Source organism: Callithrix jacchus, chromosome 5 (assembly GCF_049354715.1).
Source record: "Callithrix jacchus isolate 240 chromosome 5, calJac240_pri, whole genome shotgun sequence".
In the NCBI taxonomy this organism is placed as follows: domain Eukaryota; kingdom Metazoa; phylum Chordata; class Mammalia; order Primates; family Cebidae; genus Callithrix; species Callithrix jacchus.
The window spans coordinates 142,765,622-142,786,099 of record NC_133506.1 but is presented as its reverse complement, the minus strand read 5'-3'; the positions used below and the strand labels follow the sequence as shown (position 1 = coordinate 142,786,099).

The following is a 20,478-nucleotide window of genomic DNA, read 5'->3' as shown; positions in this document are numbered from 1 at the left end:
TGTGTTGGCAGTACACTGCTCATTTATTTTCTGATAATGACAAAGGCCATCCAATTTCCTAGACTTAGCAAATCTATCCAATGTTGTTGGTATAGTGAATATATATATATATATATATATATACTTTCCTTATTCTTATTCTCTTTTTTTAGACACAGGATTTCTTCCACCACAGAATCGAATTCCTAGGCTTGAGTGATCCTCCCTGCCTCAGCCTCCCAAGTAGCTGGGACTACAGATGTTCACCACCACAACTGGCTAAGTTTTTAAATTATTTTTTTAAAGACATTGCCCAGGCTGGTCTTGATCACCTATGCTCAAGCAATCCTTCTGTCTTGGCCTCCCAAAGTGCTGGGATTACAGGTGTGAGCTGCCAACCCTGGCCTGCATTCCTTCTTACCAGCTGGTTTGCTTTTCTGATATTGCTTTCATTTATATTTCTTCTTGCTGATCATTTTCTCCCTTTGCTGGATTCCATGTGACCTTGCACCCATGTGACCTTATTCTCCAGCCTTAGTTGATAGGATGGGTGTACATAGTTGACTGACCCAATGGAATATGATGGGACAGATGAGTTGGGCCAATTAGAGTACTCTGTGGATTTGGAATTTCCACAATTGAAGACTACACTGTTTGATGTTGATAACTACAGCTAAGCAGGTAAGAATCACGGAGGCCCTGTAGGTTCTGTACAGTGAGAAGTGATACAGCCAAGTGAAAATGGTGGCAAAGATACACTGGGAAGAAGGAGAATGGAGCACATGGGGAGAAGGAGACAGAAGAGAAAGAACAGGGAGAGACTTGAATCTACTCTTGGCTCTCAGTCACTGGTCTCTGTGCTCTTTAAGGCCAGCTACTTGGGTTCCTTTTGTGTGGTTGTCGCAAGATTCTTTGGTAACCTACAATAAACATTCTATTTCTTGGAACGAAAATAACTCTAATCAAAGCATTTCAGACTGTCCCTCCCCCACCCTACCCTGTGGTGCTATTCTCTGTGGTCAACACAGCATGATATTTAGAAAATTCATACTTTGTTCATAAGTAGCTTTGATTTCTTTAGAAGAAAAAACAATGCATCCATTTAGCACTTTTCATGGACCACATGCAGGAAAAACACCGTGATAAAGCTGGACTCACCCACTTTTAACCTGCCTGTGACCTCCCCTTCTGAGTTGCGTGCATTTACAGTCACATTCTGAGTTGATTGTAGAAGCAGAGATGAGTCCTAGAAAGGGATTTATAAAATTTGCAAAATATGTGCTATTTAAAATGATTGTATCTTTATAATACTATGTATGTAAATTTAGGATTTATATAAAATTATTTATACATTGTCACAGATCCTGGAAATCCTACAATTAAAAAGTTCTGAATCGTCTCGTTAAGGGAGTAGATACATTAACTTTTCTCATAAAATATGATAATCCCACGTGTTTACACTGCTTATGTGCACTGGTTACAATGTGTCAACTCAGTCCACAAGGTAAAAATCTAAAACAACAAATTTTAACCAGTGCTTTTCCTTTTTCAAGGAATAAAAATTCTATTTTTGTGGGTTATTTGTGTCAAGGACATGATATACTTTAAGAAGATGAATCAGAGAATAGTTAACTTTCCTGTAGGAAATACCATGTTACTTTCAAAAACACAAAGGCCTCTCATAATTTCAAATGAATTAAGATAAAGTTTTGGATACCTCTGTTTTTTGCACCTTTTGTTGAAGATAAAGTGGCTTTATGAGCACAAAAGTATGACACTTTCTTTGTTATCATAAGCCTGGTAGGTAGTTTAGTTTCAGAGAAGATTGCTTGCTTTTATATAAACAATTTTCTTCAAAAGGAATTCAGTAATTTGGCTGTTGGATGCAGGCAGCTTTATGGTTCACTCGGAGGAAACCAAGTATCTTCGAGTGGTGGGGAATTATGTGATGTTTCAAAAGGAAAGAAGTCTTAGGAGCCCTTGGAAACTCTAAGGTGTCAGAAATTCTCCAACTTTCTTTGTGGAAGCCGATGATCTATCAGCTTCTTATGGTATCCAGTGATGTGACCTTAACCCTTGTTTCTGTATTGTTAAAAATAATTAGCATGGTAATAAGAGTTAAACCCTTTATCAATTAACTTTAGCATGGATCCTTTCACTTTATCCTGTCTTTTATAAAGTAGGTACCATTATTCCTAAAATAGGGATAAAGAAATTGAGATCCCAGGGAGTAAATTACAGCTGCCTCAAAGCCACACACAGCTGCCAGTGACAGTTCCGTGGTGGAGCCAATCTTTAAATACCCACTCTTCCAGGCTCTTTTTGACCATTTTCCTGGAATGGGAAACAGGGTTCCAGTTAGAGCAGTGAGATCCACTCCCAAGCCCAGACAAAGGAAGCTGTTCTTGGATGCACTTCTGGTCATCTGACCCTAGAGTCACTTGCAAACCCTTTTCTTTTTCTGTTTTCCACGACAGCTTGCTTTCTCAGACTGTCTTGAGGCTTGGGATACCCAAGGGACACAATTCTGGTCAATGGGAGGTAAGCCGAGATTTGCAGAGGGTGAGGCTCAGAGTTTCCAGGCAAGCTTTTGCATTCCTTCTGAAAGAGGCACATGCATGAACACTGCACATTTCCTGATAACACGTCTTGGATGTGGTCTCATAACTATCTGGTGATTATGAAGGGCAGGTGGGTGGCTGGCTGATACTCTGGCCTTAACATGGTTGAGTGCTGAACCGATGCTGCAGCTGCCCCCTCCAGCTTCCTGTTATGTGAGACTACAAGCTCCTGTTAGTTCACACCACTGCTAACTGGGTGTTCTGTTGTTCACAGGGCAAAGCTCTTTTAATTGATAAGTGACAGAGCAGACGTGGCTCTGTATCTATATTACCAACAAAATTGTATTCATATTTGCCATAATAATGAAATGTCTTGGGCCGGGTGCAGTGGCTCAAGCCTGTAATCCCAGCACTTTGGGAGGCTGACGCAGGCGGGTGGATCACGAGGTCAAGAGATCGAGACCATCTTGGTTAACATGGTGAAACCCCGTCTCTACTAAAAATACAAAAAATTAGCTGGGCATGGTGGCGCATGCCTGTAATCCCAGCCACTCAGGAGGCTGAGGCAGGAGAATTGCCTGAACCCAGGAGGCAGAGGTTGCAGTGAGCTGAGATCGCGCCATTGCACTCCAGCCTGGGTAACAAGAGCGAAACTCCGTCTCAAAAAAAAAAAAAAAAAAAGAAATACCTTATATTGCTCTTTAATCTACATTTTTAAAAAAGTACTTTAAAACAATCAACAGGTAAATTTTTAATTAAAACTGATGTTTATTGTGAAGTCCAGGAACTTCATTTCCATCGTCTAGCTAAGAAAACCGAAGTCGGCTGGGTGCAGTGGCTCAAGCCAGTAATTCCAGCTATTTGGGAGGCTGAGGCGGGTGGATCATGAGGTCAGGAGATTGAGACCAGCCTGACCAACATGGGGAAACTCCATCCCTACTAAAAATACAAAAATTAGCTGGGCATGGTGGTGGCCTCCTGTAATCCCAGTTACTCAGGAGGCTAAGGTAGGAGAATCGCTTGAACCCAGGAGGCAGAGGTTGCATTAAGCCAAGATGATGCTATTGCACTCCAGCCAGGGCGACAAAATCAAGACACCATCTCAAAAAAAAAAAAAAAAAAGAAAACTGAAAATTGAAGTCTATAGATTGTGAATGTGATTTTCAGGGTTTTTTTTTTTTTAACTTTTTTTTCTCTTTTTCTTTATTTTTTCTTCTTTATTTCCCTTTAGAAGTATCATTCTTAACTTTGATTTTTTTTACTTTTTAAAACAATTTTTATTGTACTAAAATATATGTATGCTATGTATATATGTTATACATAGCATTTTTAAAATATTCAGTCTGGTTAAAGGTTTATCCATTTTATTGATCTTCTAAAATAATTGCAAGACTTGAATGTTTAAAAATTTACTGAGATTGTTTTATGGTTCAAAATATGATCTAGCTTGCTAAATGTTCCCTGTACACTTGAAAATAACTCCTAGTCTGCTATTGTTGAGCAGCATGCTCTGAAAATTTTAATTATGTCAAATTGGTTGAGCATTGTTCAAGTCTACAAACTTGCTTCTATATCAACTTCTCCTATCAGTTACTGAGAGAGGGGTGCTGAAATCCCTGAGTCTAAATGTGAATATTTCTTTTTTTTTTTTTTTTTTTTTTTGAGACGGAGTTTCGCTCTTGTTACCCAGGCTGGAGTGCAATGGCACGATCTCGGCTCACTGCAACCTCCGCCTCCTGGGTTCAGGCAATTCTCCTGCCTCAGCCTCCTGAGTAGCTGGGATTACAAGCACGTGCCACCATGCCCAGCCAATTTTTTGTATTTTTAGTAGAGACGCGGTTTCAACATGTTGACCAGGATGGTCTCGATCTCTTGACCTTGTGATCCACCTGCCTTGGCCTCCCAAAGTGCTGGGATTACAGGCATGAGCCACCGCGCCTGGCCTCTATTTTTTCTTACAATCTATCAGGTTTTGCTTCATGTATATTGATGCTCTGATAGTAGATCCACAAGTGTTTAGCAATATAAATATTGAAGAATTTGCTCCTATGTCATCTTAAATGACCATCTGTATATAGCTCTGAAATCTGCTTTGTTTTAATATAGTCACCCCACTTTTCTTTTGATTAGTGTCAGGATAGTATAGTATAGTATAGTATAACCTTTTACTTTTACCCTATTTGTGTTTTATAATTAAGGTAGGTTTCTTGTAGATGGCATTTATTTGGATCTTGCTTCTGTGTTCAGTTTCACAATCTGTCTTTCAATTGGGATGGGAATGTTTTGACCATTTTCATTTAATGTGATTATTTTAATATAATTATTTATATGAGTTGGTTTGAATCTACCAAATTGCTATTTGTTTGCGTATTCAACACCTTTTCTCTTTGTTTCCTTTGTCTCCTTCTGGATTAATTGAGTAATTGTCATTTCATTTTTATCTCCTTAGTTGATATATTAGCTATACTTTTTGTTTTATGAGTTTACTTTAGATATACTAAGCATCTTTAACTTCTTATGGTCCATCCTCAATGATTTTTTGCCATTTCATGTGTGATGTGAGAACGTTATAGCAGTCCTATCTTTCTCTGTTACGGTCTTTGTTTCATTATTGTCATACATTTTACTTTTATCCTGTTATAACACCCCAAATACATTGTTACTCTTTTGACTTTGAGTACAGTGTCTTCTAACATTTTTTAACATTATTTTTTGTATACCCACATGTTAATGATTTCTGGTGTTTAAAATTTTTCTGGTGAACATCTCAATTTTTCTTCTAGCAGCACATTCTCTTTGCCAGAAAGGCGTTCTTTAGTATTTCTTGTGGTGCTGGATTGCTGAAGTAACTTGTTTTCAGCTTTAGTAAGTCCAAAAAAGTCTTTATTTTGACTTTGTCTTTTAAAGATACTTTTGCTAGGTATAGAATTCTAGGTTGGACTTTTTATCTTTTAGTACTTTCAAGTTGGTGCTTCAGTGTCTTCTGGCTTGAATTGTTACTGACTAGAAGGCTGATGTCATCTTTTTTTTTTCACTCCTTTGTATGTTATATATTCTTTTTCTCTAGATACATCTGTTTTCTCTTTAAGATTTTTCTCTCTTGTTTTTAAGCACTCTAATTATAATGTACCTTATAGTTTCCTTGTTTCTTTTGTTTGGGGTTCACTGAACATGTTTTATCTATGGGCTTAAAGTTTTTATCATGCTTGGAAAAAAATTGTCCATTATTCTTTTCAAATAATATTTGTCCTTTCTTCTTTCCTCTTCTTTGGAGACTCACACATACATAAGGCCCTTTGACACTGTCCCTCTAGTTACTGATACACTGTTGTTTTCTTTTTCTAGTCATTTTTTCTGTGCTTCATTTTGGAGAGTATCTATAGCTATGTCTTCAACTTTACTAATCTTTTCTTCTGTCGTGTCCAGTTGGTTATTAATCTGTTAGTCCCAATATCGGCTTTTAAAAAATTTCAGATGTTATATTTTTCATCTCTAGAAGATTATTTTGTGTTTTTTCCCTGTTTTCCATATTTTATGTCTCTCCTTAATATGATTATGCTTTCCTCGACCTTTGTACACAGACGAAATGTAGTTTTTTAGAACTTTGTTCTGGGATGGAGCAAATCACTTGGAAAAAGCATGACACTTTCAAGGATTCCTGTTAAGCTTTGTTAGAGTGGACTAGAGCAGGATTTCTTCTAGTGCTGATCTTGTATCACTTCTCAGCCATGCCCTTTGGTATTCTGCCTGATGCCCATAATTTATGAAGTTTTCCACTGTCTCTGGTGGGAACATGAAGTGTTCCCCATTCTGTGTGAACTCAAGGCCATGTTCCTTTTGCTCCCTTTGAGTGGGTATTTCACTAGTCTTAAGGTAGCTTCTTCACACACATGTACTGATAAATATTTATCCATGGACTTCACTGGGGTGGGCTGGGGTTAAGCCTCTGCCATCTCTGGAGCACCTTCCATGTGCAGCAGCCCCTCCTCTGCAGTACTCTGTCTTGCAAATTGCAGCTGCCTGGGTCTCCTTGGCCTCCCAACCCTATCTTCTCAACTCAGGGAGATCATCTGTGTCTGCATTGGCTCCTCTCCCTCATTGCAGCCTGGAAACTCTCTTCCTGCAGTGAGTTAAGGCAATTTGAGGAGTCACTGGCTTTTCTTCTCACAGGGATAACTGTCCCCTGAGCTGTCCACTGTCTAATATTTGAAAACAACTGTTTCATGTGTTTTTTCATTTTTCAGTTGTTTAATGCAGGAGGGTAAACCTATTCCCTGTCATTTCTGCCTTATAATTTCTCTTCCGATTTTACAATGTTGTGTTATATTAAGTAAAACTCCTTTAAAAATAGCTTTATCTCTTTGAGAATCTTAAGTATGTTTTTCTAGTCATTTGCAGATTGACCTTATTTAGTTGGATATTGATTTTCCTGTTTGTAAAGTTTATTGGGCTTTTCTTAAGATGAAGATTTCATCATATGAAATTTCAGCTTTTATGTTCCACTCTCTGGATGTGTCCACCTTCCTGCTCTTACCAGCCGGTCTAAAGTCTTTCCTCTTGTTTTCACTTGGTCCACAGGGCCTCCCAGTCTTTCAGTGACGGCTTAGGGCTTCCCTCTTCAGCGACATTCAGGTTCCGGAATGACATCTTTGTATCCCCCTCCCCTCAGGTATGCTGCTTTATTCAAATATTTGTAGCTATTTTTATATGCTGCTTTATTCAAATAGCTGTAGTACCTTTATTCAAATAGTTGTAGCCACTTTATTTAAATAGTAGTTATGTTCTGTCTGCAGTGCCATCTCATGCAGTGGGCTTGCCTGATGTCCCAACGAGGTGACCGTTTGTTCCCTGTCACACTGTGGGCTTTGGCTGTAACTTAAAGCTTCTTTTCAGGGCTGTGAACCTCACAGATGATCATTTCAAGTAAAGCTTTTTTATCACATGTTTGTTTCATTTAGTTTTTAATCATAGCTCTGTATCTTTTTTTAAAATCTTTTTGTTTTAAGGGAAATAATTCTTACGTGTTTGAACTAATGGGCATAGTGGATGGGTTTAAGCCATGAATTCAAAGTATGAATTCAATACAGGCCCTCATGTATTACTTTTGAGGGGTTACCGGGTAACCAGATATTAGAGGCCAGAGTAGCATGTTGAATCATATTTATAATGAAGACATTCTCTCAGCCCATGAGTACACATAAATGAGTTATGTGTCAAAATTTGCAAATTCATAAGGTAATTTCTTTTCTGCAATTTTATGAAAACTGCTTCCTAGACTCATCTTTGCAAAGGAGATTTATAATTAATATGTCAATACATACAGAAGTTATGAAGCACAGTTTTGTTCTAGGACTGCTCTTATTGGAAAGCCATATTGGTTTCAAAATACCGTGCAGCTCTGTTATCAGTAATGTTACTCAAATTGTTACTGAACTTTATGTATTGATTGACATACTCATTAATGCCACATTCTAAGACTTCAATATGTGATTATCTGAGATACTCTCTATAATTTTGCTTCCTTTTTTTTAAAGCATACTGGAGATGAAAAAGTCTCATAAAATATATCTGAGAGTTATTATTAATTCCAGAATATTAAATTTGCTGTGATCCTATCACCTGATTCCAGTCACCAGGCCATTCTACCAGTCTGATTCTTCACAAAATACGGCAGAAGATCAGCCAACACAACTCTGAGGAAGAAAGAGGGCCAACTTCTAAGACTTGAATGCTTCACTCATGTCTGACCTCCCTTTTTACAAAAGCTTGTATTAATTCCTTATGCTCCTGTAGGACAGGATTGTTTCACACACTGAAAAACCATCATGATTCTGGTAAGCGTATGACATAAGGTAAGTGTAAGCCTCACAGAATCAGGCTCTTACCTACCTATGATACTGCAGGTAATCTGCCAGCTCCTACCGCCAATAAGATAGCCCCAGAAGTAACATAACAGCACCTAAAGCTACTTATGTACTTTTCACTCAGCGGGATCTCTCTTTGTGGTATTCATGCCATGTCATGTTGCAATTGGTAGTAGAGCTTGGTGAATGTCTGGTTCGGGAGTATGTTTTATCTAACAAATCCTCATGTTTCTTAGAAAGTCTTTTGTTTCTTTTAATTCTCCTATAGTAGCTGGTACAGCCTCTGCTGTTAGAAGATACTGAAATATCCTTTCATATTCAGAAATATGAAAGAAAAATGAAGACTGTGCTTTTCAAATAACTAGGAAGTTACAGCTCAGTGAACTTTTAACTTTGTGTGGGTCGGGGAAGTAATGCCACTTATCAATAATCTAGAAAAATGTTCATCCCTACTGTAATGCTCATAGCATGACTTACGGAAAAATCGAACATATAGCAAACATTGTTTCAACTTATTGCACTTTATTCTTAAGCTCCATGAAGGTAAATGAAGAAAACCTTGATTTACTCTTAAAGTCATATAATTATTTAATGACAATGCTGACTTGTGTAGAATCTTACAGATCATAATTTGTTATTAGAATAAGTGCAGAACATAATACAATGAACAAGTTCTTTCTAAGCTTCTTAGATAATTTTGAATGCCCTAATATAAATGTATTTAAGTTAGTTGCTCTGACATAAAGAAGTTTAAATTGTTCTTGGTAAAGATTTTCATTTCTAAACCTTCAGTTTATTATGATCTAAATTACTGAGGCCACGAAATTCAGACCTGAAGTACATTAAAAGGAAATATTTTTAGGAGGTAATATCAGTGATAAATTCTAAAACCACATAGTCAAGCTTTTTATAAAGAGCATATCATGAGCATGTGCACGTTTACACTTTAAAAATCTTCTCTAAATTATATTTGATTTTTGTGCTTAAACATTACTTATTTTTCATAAAGCACAAATTATTTGTCTTTCAACATTTTCTTACCACTCTGGAGTGTATTTCTTTGGCATACAATGGGAATAAAAATTCTGATTCCCCTTCCAAGCGTAGTCCGTCTTTTGTTACACGCAAGTGGCCCATTCCTGTCTGTTAAAAAAAATGAGAGAAATTCATTTTTTATTGTTTACTTTTTCATTTATCTTAATATTGACTTAAATCACACATGCATTTTCATGTATTGCCTACCACCTTTTCTCTATTTCTCCTAAATTAAAACTTTAGCTTTTTTTTTTTTTCTTTTTCCGATGGATCCTTGCTCTGTCGCCAGGCTGGAGTGCAATGGCATGATCTTGGCTCACTGCAACCACCTCTGCCTCCTGTGTTCAAGCGATTCTCCTGCCTCAGCCTCCTGAGTAGCTGGAACTACAGGTGTGTGTCACCATGCCCAGCTAATTTTTGTATTTTTAGTAAAGACGAGGTTTCACCATGTTGGCCAGGATGGTCTCGATCTCTTGACCTTGTGATCCGCCTGCATCGGCCTCCCAAAGTGCTGGAATTACAGGTGTGAGCCACTGTGACTGGCCAAAACTTTAGGTATTTTAATTCAAAATTCAATGTTATTAAATCTTGTATAAATACAAAAAGCTGCTTAGAAAATATGTATAAGATTTAAAGAGTCATTTTGTAATAAATCCTCAAGAGCCCATCACCATATAAGAAAAAGAATCTTACTATTTAAAAAATAATAAGAAATTAAGATACAATAAAATGAAACGTTTTGAGGTGTGCAGGCCCATCAGTTTTAACACATATATAGATTTGTGTAACCATCAACAAATTCAGAAAACACTATAGTTCCATCACTTGCCCCAAAATACCATAAATACCATCATCTGAGCTCACTGTGTAGTAAATATTTACTGGACACTTCTTAAGTGAAAAGCAAAACAGGAGGATGTAGAAGCCTGTTAAAGGTGCCTGCTCTTAAGGAGTTTATGGTCTTGAAGGGTTACCAGACTGGGTGGACAACACGATTCTGGAGGTCACCAAGGACTGTTGTGCTGTTAAAACTTGTGGGAATTTCCACCTTCATGCCCTTTACATTCTCGGGAGCATTTGGCACTGGACCCCTCCCTCCTGAAACATTATCCTCCTTTGGTTTCCATCATGCTGCACTCATCTAGGTTCCTCCCACCTCCAGAACCACATTCCCCATCCCTTAACAGGCTCGTCCTATATACCCAGCCCTTGACCACTGGCTTCCTCAAGTTCAGTCTTAGGCACTTTCCTACATTCATGCTACAAATTGGCTTCCATTACTATTTCAGTGTGGGGGCTTATCCATTTTTTCCAAATTTAAAAAATCGTAGTGAAATGTTATACGCATTTTACCTTCTTAACCACTTTTAAGAGTACAGATCCGTGCAATTAAGTACCTTCACGATGTTGTGTGACCAGTTCCACCATCCACCTCTAGCACTGCTTTCCTCTTGCACAATTAAGCACAGCACCCATTAAACAACACCCCATTCTCCCCTCCACCCAACCTCCTGGCAACCACTGTTGACTTTCTTCTTTTAAAAAGTTTTTTTTTTTTTGAGACGGAGTTTCGCTCTTGTTACCCAGGCTGGAGTGCAATGGCGCAATCTCGGCTCACCGCAACCTCTGCCTCCTAGGTTCAGGCAATTCTCCTGCCTCAGCCTCCCAAGTACCTGGGATTACAGGCACGTGCCACCACGCCCGGCTAATTTTTTGTATTTTTAGTAGAGACGGGGTTTCACCATGTTGACCAGGTTGGTCTCGATCTCTCGACCTCGTGATTCACCCGCCTCGGCCTCCCAAAGTACTGGGATTACAGGCTTGAGCCACCGCGCCCAGGCTTAAAAGTTTTAATATGTAATTGAGACATTGTAATTGTACATATTTTGGGGTACAACTTGAAATATGTATAAGGCTAAATCTTACAGCATTTCTGCTGTATGAATTTGATGACTTTAAGTACCTCATGTAAGTGGAATCATAGAATATTTATCTTTTTGTGGCTGGCTTATTTCACTTAGCATAATGCCCTCTAGGAGCATTCATGTTATAGCATATTATGACATTTCTGTTTTTTAAGGCTGAATAATATTCTACTGTGTGTACAAACCATATTCTCATCCACTGATGGATGCTTGGGTTGCTCCCATATTTTAGCTATTATGAATAATGCTTCTATGAACATGGGTATGCAAATATCTCTTTGATGCCCTGTTTTCAATTCTTTTAGTATATAGCCAAATACAGAATTGATCTATCATATGGCAAAACTATTGTTAATTTTTTTTGAGAACTGCCATACTGTTTTCCATGGTAGCAATTCAATTTTATATTCAAACAGTGCACAAGAATTCCAATTTCTCCACAATCTCCTTAACACTTGGTATTTTCTGTTTGATATAGTAGCCATCCAAATGGAAGAATCCATTTTTATCTGTAGTTTAAATTCTGTGTTCTGAACTTCATACCCATATATCTGATTGGCTACCTGTCCTCCCCTTCTGACTGTCTTAAAAGAATCTGAATTCAACCAGTTGAGCTTTGATTTTCCTGCTCTTCCCCAAATAGAAAGCATTATTTAAAAAAGGAGAGCAGGAAAGTCCAAAGGATGAAACAAATCATTAGGTATATTGTACAGGTGAATTTCTACGATAGAGATATGTTACCCTGAACTGAATCTTACCTGCTAGGCAATAGACTCCTATTTTCAAAGACATCATCAGTTGAAAGCTCCATTAATGAGAACCAAATTAAATGTGTGATTTAACCAAATTAAATGTGTGCAGCCTTTCCTAACCTCCTTAAACCATTATGAGTTCCTCATAGGATCCCTACAAAGATTTGAGCCCATCTCTCATATAAACCTCACCACATTATGTTACATGTATGTAAACTTCTATTGCACAGCAGGGTTTGTAAATAGTATGTATATTTGTAGTGCTCAGCACTATGCTTTATATATAATAGAACCTAACAAAACTGTGTTCAATGACTGAGTGGCCCTGGCAGCTCTTAAGATCCACCAATACAGCGCGGTACTTATATTAGGTGCTCAGTATACATTAAAAAAATTAGTAGGTTAATAATTGGCATCACTTCAGAATTTGCAGGCCTAAGATAATAAATAGTACATAGTAAATGACTCTGCATTTCAGTTTGTGTTATATAGTCATCATTCAAAAAAACTTTTTTTTTTTTTTGAGACGGAGTTTTGCTCTTGTTACCCAGGTTGGAGTGCAATGGCTCGATCTCGGCTCACCGCAACCTCCGCCTCCTAGGTTCAGGAAATTCTCCTGCCTCAGCCTCCCAAGTAGCTGGGATTACAGACACGCGCCACCATGCCCAGCTAATTTTTTGTATTTTTAGTAGAGACGGGGTTTCACCATGTTGATGAGGATGGTCTCGATCTCTTAACCTCATGATCCACCTGCCTTGGCCTCCCAAAGTGCTGGGATTACAGGCTTGAGCCACCGTGCCCAGCCCTCAAAAAAACTTTTAACCTCGTGTATTTATAACATCACACCAACAATTCCTAGGTAACATAACATCGAATCAAATCCGTGTTGCTTTATCTTTATCCTAATAACTATTCTTTTCTTACTTCAGGGTTTCATTGTTTTTAGTCACTTCTGGTAGTTTTCTAAACAATTTTCATTTATTGCTAGGATGTTAGTAACAATTTTAGGCATCAGATGTAAGTTGCAGTTTATAAAATTTTTTTCCTTGTAAAAGGAATAATGATTGCATGCATGAATGCTCACACATTTCAAATCCAGCTGTATCCTAAAACATTGCTGTAAACGAATAACCCTATTTTCTCCTTCAATGATATGATTTGTATGACATTTCCTCTCAATTTGACAGTGATCCCGGTGGTTCATATCGCAGACAGGGAATTCCTAGGATTTAGTGGGAAAGTTAAAGCATATTTAGTGTAAAGATGGATCCTGAAAAGAGTCGGTGATTGGTTGTCTTATCTATCTTCTAATACCCACAAAGAGACTAACTCACTCCCCTTTCCATAGCAATTTCAATATTTTGTGAGACTTTGACCTTTGTTTATTCTGAATCAGGGAAAAGACTGGACTTGAATTTTCTTGTTGGATAAGCATAAGAAAGGATAAAGATTGGTGGAGTTGGTCATCTAAATTGTGACGAGTGGGAATTTCTGAGACTCTACAAATATGCACAGAAACCAGGTCTCGGTATTTATTTGTAAATTTATTTATTGAGCTTAAATTTCATATAATGAAATTGATATTTCCCAGAATGCCACTGTAGAGAATAATTTAATTTCAACTCAATGATCTTATAGTTGATTCTTAGAAAAAGTCAAAAATATATTTTTATTTTTAATTGACAAATACTATTTGTGTATGTTTATGGGGTTTAAAGGGATATTTTGATACACGTGTACATTATAAAATGATCAAATCAGATTGATGAACATATCTATTATCTAAAATATTTATCATTTCTTTCTTGTAAGAGCATTAAAATCCTCTCTTTTAACTCTTTTAAAATATACAATACTTTATTACTAACTATAGTCTCCCTGCTAGGCAAAATGAAATAAACCTAAAAAATACCTCCCTCTCCTTGAGGAAGAAAAATTCCTTTAATAGTACTGTAGGCCGGGCGCGGTGGCTCAAGCCTGTAATCCCAGCACTTTGGGAGGCTGAGGTGGGTGGATCACGAGGTCGTCAGATCGAGACCATCCTGGTCAACATGGTGAAACCCCGTCTCTACTAAAAATTACAAAAAATTAGCTGGGCATGGTGGCGCGTGCCTGTAATCCCAGCTACTCAGGAGGCTGAGGCAGGAGAATTGCCTGAACCCAGGGGGTGGAGGTTGCGGTGAGCCGAGATTGCGCCATTGCACTCCAGCCTGGGTAACAAGAGCGAAACTCCGTCTCAAAAAAAAAAAAATAGTACCGCAGCTGTGAGTAAACAAAACCCCCAAACTCCCACTTGATAGAAAACTTGTTTTCTGATAAATATGAATAGTCTATTTAGACATTAAAAATAATTCTAGAAATGATCTCAAATCACTTGGGTTAAAAAGCTAATAAAAACCTATAAAAGAAAATATATAGCATATAAATATTATATATGTAGTATTTGTAAAAAAAAAAAATAAACCTATGCTTTTTTGGTATTGAAAATTCTATGGTGGGAAAAGTATGAGCCAAAATAATATATATTTATATTAAATAATGTATATATACTTAACTTAGATTGTTATTTGGGCTCATACTTTTCCCACCATAGAATTCTCAATACCAAAAAGAGTAGTAATTTTCATGAGTTTTTCCTAGACTCAAACAGATATACTCATTTCAACAAAGTAAGGTTGTTCCTATTAACCCTCATTAAAATGCATTGGTCTATTTGTATTCATATAATATAAAAGTAGCACAAGATCTGTCATGGAGGAAATGAACATAAGTATGTAGAGGATGTCCAATCTCTGCTCAATCAGCAGTTATTTGAGTGTGTGCAGACATACCGGTCACTCTCTGATACTGATTTTTAACCAGGATATGTTGAGTTTACTATCATTTCCCCCAAATTTTATTTTTTACATTTATGAATTTAACATTTATCATTAACTTAATAAACAAGTTAAATAATTTTAGTGTTACAGTTCATTTTTACGTTTATTGTAATGAAGATTAACATCTTCAGAAAAGTGGACAAATTGTTTAACTACTGAATGTACCAGTCTACATCCCCACCAACTCTTCCTGAAATCTCTATGTTCCAATGGTGTATTTGGTGTTTATATGCCATAAGATTTGAATTATTCGTTTTATAAAGAATTTATGTATATTCTACAATCTGATGTGTGATTTTTCTTCTAGCACATTTTTTAGCTAGTTGAGACCAAAATACAGATGTATAATGAACACTAGTTTTTGTATCACGTTTTCTTACTAAATACATACATTGTAAACTTTTTATTTTTTTCAATAGTTTTCCTTAATTCTCTGGGTTTCATAAGGTAATACTAAAATTATTTGCAAGTTTTTTCTCAAATCATCTTCTATTAATCTATTTTCATTCCTTATTTAGCTAATTCTGTTGTTGCATTTGTCAAACTTGCAGAAAAATGCCAAATTACAGTAGTATATTGGACATACTTTTCTTGTTCTCACTTCAGTGGGAATGCCTCTGGGCTTTTGGTATTAAGTATGTTCTCGGCTGCTGGTTTGTTGTAAACATTTTTTTTTTAATCATGTTAGGGAAGTACACTCATCAGCTACTTATTCTTACTACCGCCATTTATGAGGTCTCATGTAGGGACACTGAGTAGGGTTGATTTTGAATCAAATGGAATGGATATAAATCCTAACTCTCATATTCTGGCTGTGTGATCAGAAAAAGTATTTAATTTCTGACATTTCAGTTAAAGCATACCTGTATTTGTTGAGTACCTATTATGTGGTAGCAGTATACTGGATGCTAGTAGCAGTAATAAAAATGGACAAGCCTACTTTGGTATCTTGTAAAGTAGAGCTGATTAAATGATGCAGGAGAAGTAGAAGAGGAACTACCATAGGAGAAAAACTTCAGACAGAAGAGAATCATGGGACAGAAAAGACTCCGAAATTCTCAGATGGTATGTTCATTTAGCAGTACATATGATACAACTAAAAAATCAGAAAAGACTGACATGGTGCCTTATGAGAATGACACACAACTTCATGATGAATTTCATATTTTCAAAATTCCTGTTTGAAAATTTTCATAACAGACTGTAACAGCAGGAAAGAATAATCAGGCTATAGTGCTAAGAACTCTTAGAAAGTCAAAAAAGGGACTGGCCCTTATGTATATGTGAAAACAATGATAAATTTATAGTTGGAAATGTTGGGTTTTAAAACACTAGCAAAAGCAGCGGCAAAAAGATAGATACAACATGTAGGTCTGAAACAGTCTCTATTCATAAGAGCTTTTAGTATGATAATGAATGCAAAATAACAAATAGGAAACATAATTGTTCAGTAAGTGGTGTTCAGAAAACCATTTGAGGATAAAAATCAAATTAGAACCTCTCCTCCTGTAAAATATTACTAACAGTCGTCTCTTAATTTGGAAAAGGAGGCATTGTAAAAAGCATTTATATATCCAGAGTGGTGATGCTTTCCACATTCTAACGCACCACACAAAGGTTACTGTCATCATTATCATCATGCTCTTCATTACAATCCTTATCATTTATGACTACCCAGGAATTAAAACAGATTTCCACAGAGCTGAATGTGCTTCTCAATATATTACCAACAGTGTGGTGGCACCCAGATCACATGATAAGCAGAATATACTTTGAGGTTAAATTAAAAGTGTCAGGGCGACTAGCATAAGTCCACATTGAATCAATTAGTCCACATCATTTTATGCAATTAACGACTGAGAACTATATTAGATTTGTATCATCAACTGTTCTGATGCTTTTGCTATTCACCTGGACATTTTACATACAAAGAGAGGTCAATGTTAGACAGCAATGTGTACCTTTCAGCAAATTTTGGAAAGCAACAACTTTAAGAACATACATATTGTATACAACAATTTACTCAAGTGCACTTGGGAAGAGATGGAAAAATTTGTGAGGGAATATCAAGGTCCATTAAATATCACATTCTGTTAACAAAATAATAGACTAATGCATTTTTATAGTAATATTGGATCCATCAACCTGCCTGTAAGCCCTTCAGTAATTTTTTCTTATCAATCTAGTACTAAATTTGTGTCATTCCTTCTTGGTCATTGGTAATTTCATATACACATACACCTGTCAAAGTTATCTTTTGTATCTACAGATTTTTTGAATCATAAACTATTTATTGGGTACTAAATTATATATCTGGCACTGTGATATGGCTGAGGATTCAAAAAAGCATCATGTTCTACTGGCCCCTGAATATCTCTGACATAATAGATACACCCATAGTATAGACAAATTCAAGAGTGTGAATGGGGCTTGAATAAAGAGTATTGGAGAATTTGGAGAATGCCTCTCAGAAGACGTGAGACTACTAGGGCCAACCTGGAAGTGTGCATCTTGAGAGAGTTTTAGATATTTAGTGGAATGTCCATGATAATTCTGTCATGGAGAAATTACTCTGGAGAAACATGTTCAAGATTCTATTATGTTTTGTTGGTAAGAAAAGGTAGATAATTGGGCCGGGAGTGGTGGCTCAAGCCTGTAATCCCAGCACTTTGGGAGGCCGAGGCAGGTGGATCACGAGGTTAAGAGAACGAAACCATCTTGGTCAACATGGTGAAACCCCGTCTCTACTAAAAATACAAAAAATTAGCTGGGCATGGTGGCGCGTGCCTATAATCCCAGCTACGCAGGAGAATTGCCTGAACCCAGTGAGCCGAGATCGCACCATTGCACTCCAGCCTGGGTAACAAGAGCGAAACTCCGTCTCAAAAAGAAAAAAGAAAAGGTAGATAATTATCCTCTTTTATGTATCTTATTTTTTGAGCACTGTCGTCTTTGAAGTTCTGTTGTTTCACATTTTGTGCATGTGGTCTTGTCAGCTACCGAATGCCTGAAGTTGGTCTGGCTTCCACATTTGGCCATTATGTACAGCCTAAATCCTACTGCTATATGACAATGGTGACTATCCACAAAATATGTCTTAGTTTTAGTTTTTTTTTTTAAAAAAACTCTCAGCTTACTCTATTTATACCTACGAAATAATCCATGCTGGGATTCATATTTCCATATTGTACCAATGGGGTGGTGGTTTTTGTCTGAGTGTAACTTTTTTTGTACGAGTTTAATATTATTTTTATAATGAGAAGTTTAACAGGATAGTAGGGACTTTTTCATGTTATACTAAAAATGCAATAAAATAAAGAATAACTTTCACCAAGGACTTCATAATTTTGTGCCAGGGTTAAACTGAGCATTTAATTAACATAAGTAATCACTAATGGATCCTTTTCAGTGAGTATGTGTGTGTAATTAAAGAATCACAGATTGAACATAATCCTAATTAAAACCAAAACTCTTACCCAGTCTGAATCCTAAGCTAATATTCTTTTCACTATTTTGAAAGTATCTCAAAGTAGGTTTTTCTAAATAAAACCTAAGCAAGTAAATAAGATTGGTTGGTTTATAATTTCAAGATATTATCTTCATTAGCATTTGTGAGAAAAAACTAATTACGTTACCAGAAGACATTAACAGTTTTATATTATTGGTAGAAATGGGAAGAAAGTGACTAGGTTTGCATCTAGAGCTCATTAGTTTTGTTATAATAATATTCCCTGTGACAGGAAAGTGAGTCGTAGTTCCAGTTCAGGCTGATGAATGTCCCTCCTGGCAGCAAGAGCCTGTAGCTGAGGAGACCATGTGTGCTGTTGCCTTCTGTGTTTCCCAATTGCTGAAATATGGCTAAATCACTCATAAAAACTATAATAAAAGATAAAATTGAAGGCATATCCCTGGGATAAAAATTAAAACTATAGTGCTATTTGTATCTTTAGACACCAGTAATAATAGGATTTGTATCATTGATATCCATGATAATGAAATTCCTCTGTACTTGGAATAGCTGTAGGTTTATCTTCATCCTCCATACTCAGTCTTAATAATATCTTGTCTTCTAAGAAAGAAAACGCCATTAAGTTAGTACATGTTCTTACTGTCTGTGACCTCTGCTTCAATCCTACACTATTATAAGTAGCATATAAATCAAAATTTTCAATTTGGTTTTTAGACTGGAAAAGCACTGATATAATACCTTTTAGAAAAATATAAATAATTTGAGAAAATGCCAGGGTACTGGTTAAAAATGCTACAGTGTCTTTTAATCACAGTTCCATTCATTTGAAAAACAAATCTGATGGAGGTAGAGGCGGTTTAAGGCATCACTATCACACTGCTGAAAATCAAACGACAGTATGAGCTGGGCGTCATGAAGGCAGGGACGGAGGAGAACAGCAGAGACAGGGTTGATCTGGGCCCCAGACATATCTCTGCTACCAGCATCGTCTAGAGCAAGGCAGTTGGAAGACGAGCGGTAAAATGTTGCTAAATGGAGCCACCAAGCATATCAAATAAGCACAGCAAAGAAGTTGATGTTGCTTCCTTGGTTTATGTGCCAGATAGTATTACACCGCTCTTCCTTCCTACATGTTGTTTTCTTTGGGGAGATGTTACTGAAACAGCAGCGGTTTGGTCTAGGTCCTGCTGTTTGCTGCATAGAAAGCCAATGACTACAGTGACAAGGAAGAAGGCTTTACTTGGAGATGGGAGCTCAGTCTCAAACTAATCTCTCTGATCAACTAAAATTAGGTTTTTTTTTTTTTTTTTTTTAAACACCAAGGAGGAAATGTAACAACGTGTAGGAAAACAGGAACTAGGTTGGGGCAAGGAAGCAATCTTGATGAATGAGAGGTCAGGCATTTTACGTCTGGTTGTGGTGATCTGGTAAGTTTCAGTTCTTCCGTAGTTTTTTTGAGAGATCTGAAGGCTGTTTCCTGAGAAAGGAACTCAGAATGAACATAAAGTTCAAGCTTTAAGACCAGAAGGGTCAATTTCTATTTATCTACAAAACTATCTATGGAACTGGTCAGTTTCAGAGAGTTCCTTTCATGGCCAAATTTGTTAGTGGCCTCCCTGCAGCTGAGGCCACACTGCCCTTCCTCTGGGAGCACACAGGAGCCAGCCCCAGGGAGCAGAGCAGAACCACCCACAGGCTGAACCGTGGTCGCCCGAGGTGGCTGCATGAAGCTGCCTTAGGGGCACTTGCCAGCCTCTCAATGATGAAGGCAAGCAAAGTGGGATGATGAACAAACATACCTTAAGATACACCATTGCAATAGTCACTAAAAATATGATGGCTATTCTGTTTGTTCATACAACTAGCAAAGTAAGATTTTTTTAAAATATAAAAAATCTCTATCCAATCTGATAAAATGTTCACATTTATAAAATATATTTGTAAAGTATGCTCTTATGTGTAAAATACTAAACACGCTCCCAAAAGCATTTTAATAGAAGTCATTTTGGTTTGG

General features: G+C 37.0%; 1 protein-coding gene and 1 long non-coding RNA gene across 7 annotated transcripts in view; one reads left to right on the top strand and one right to left on the bottom strand.

Moving 5' to 3' along the window:
• Positions 1 to 20,478, bottom strand: part of SGCG (sarcoglycan gamma) — a 149,957-nt gene that overhangs the window by 75,580 nt on the left and 53,899 nt on the right. For all 5 annotated transcript variants that reach the window (XM_078375173.1, XM_078375174.1, XM_002748898.6 and 2 more), the window contains exons 3-4: positions 9,446 to 9,547; positions 1,138 to 1,225 (exon numbers count right to left, since the gene is read on the bottom strand). In XM_078375173.1, the coding sequence (XP_078231299.1) occupies positions 1,138 to 1,225; positions 9,446 to 9,547 (190 nt within the window). The remainder of the gene's footprint in view (positions 1 to 1,137; positions 1,226 to 9,445; positions 9,548 to 20,478) is intronic.
• LOC103793460 (uncharacterized) overlaps positions 1 to 20,478 on the top strand; it is a 62,262-nt gene that overhangs the window by 32,881 nt on the left and 8,903 nt on the right. Inside the window, exons 2-4 of one of the 2 annotated variants that reach the window (XR_013536158.1) lie at positions 7,119 to 7,209; positions 8,132 to 8,374; positions 9,729 to 9,829. This is a non-coding gene — a long non-coding RNA (uncharacterized LOC103793460). Of the gene's footprint in view, positions 1 to 7,118; positions 7,210 to 8,131; positions 8,399 to 9,728; positions 9,830 to 20,478 lie in introns of those variants that run through there. The other variant, XR_008481770.2, reaches the window with a different exon arrangement.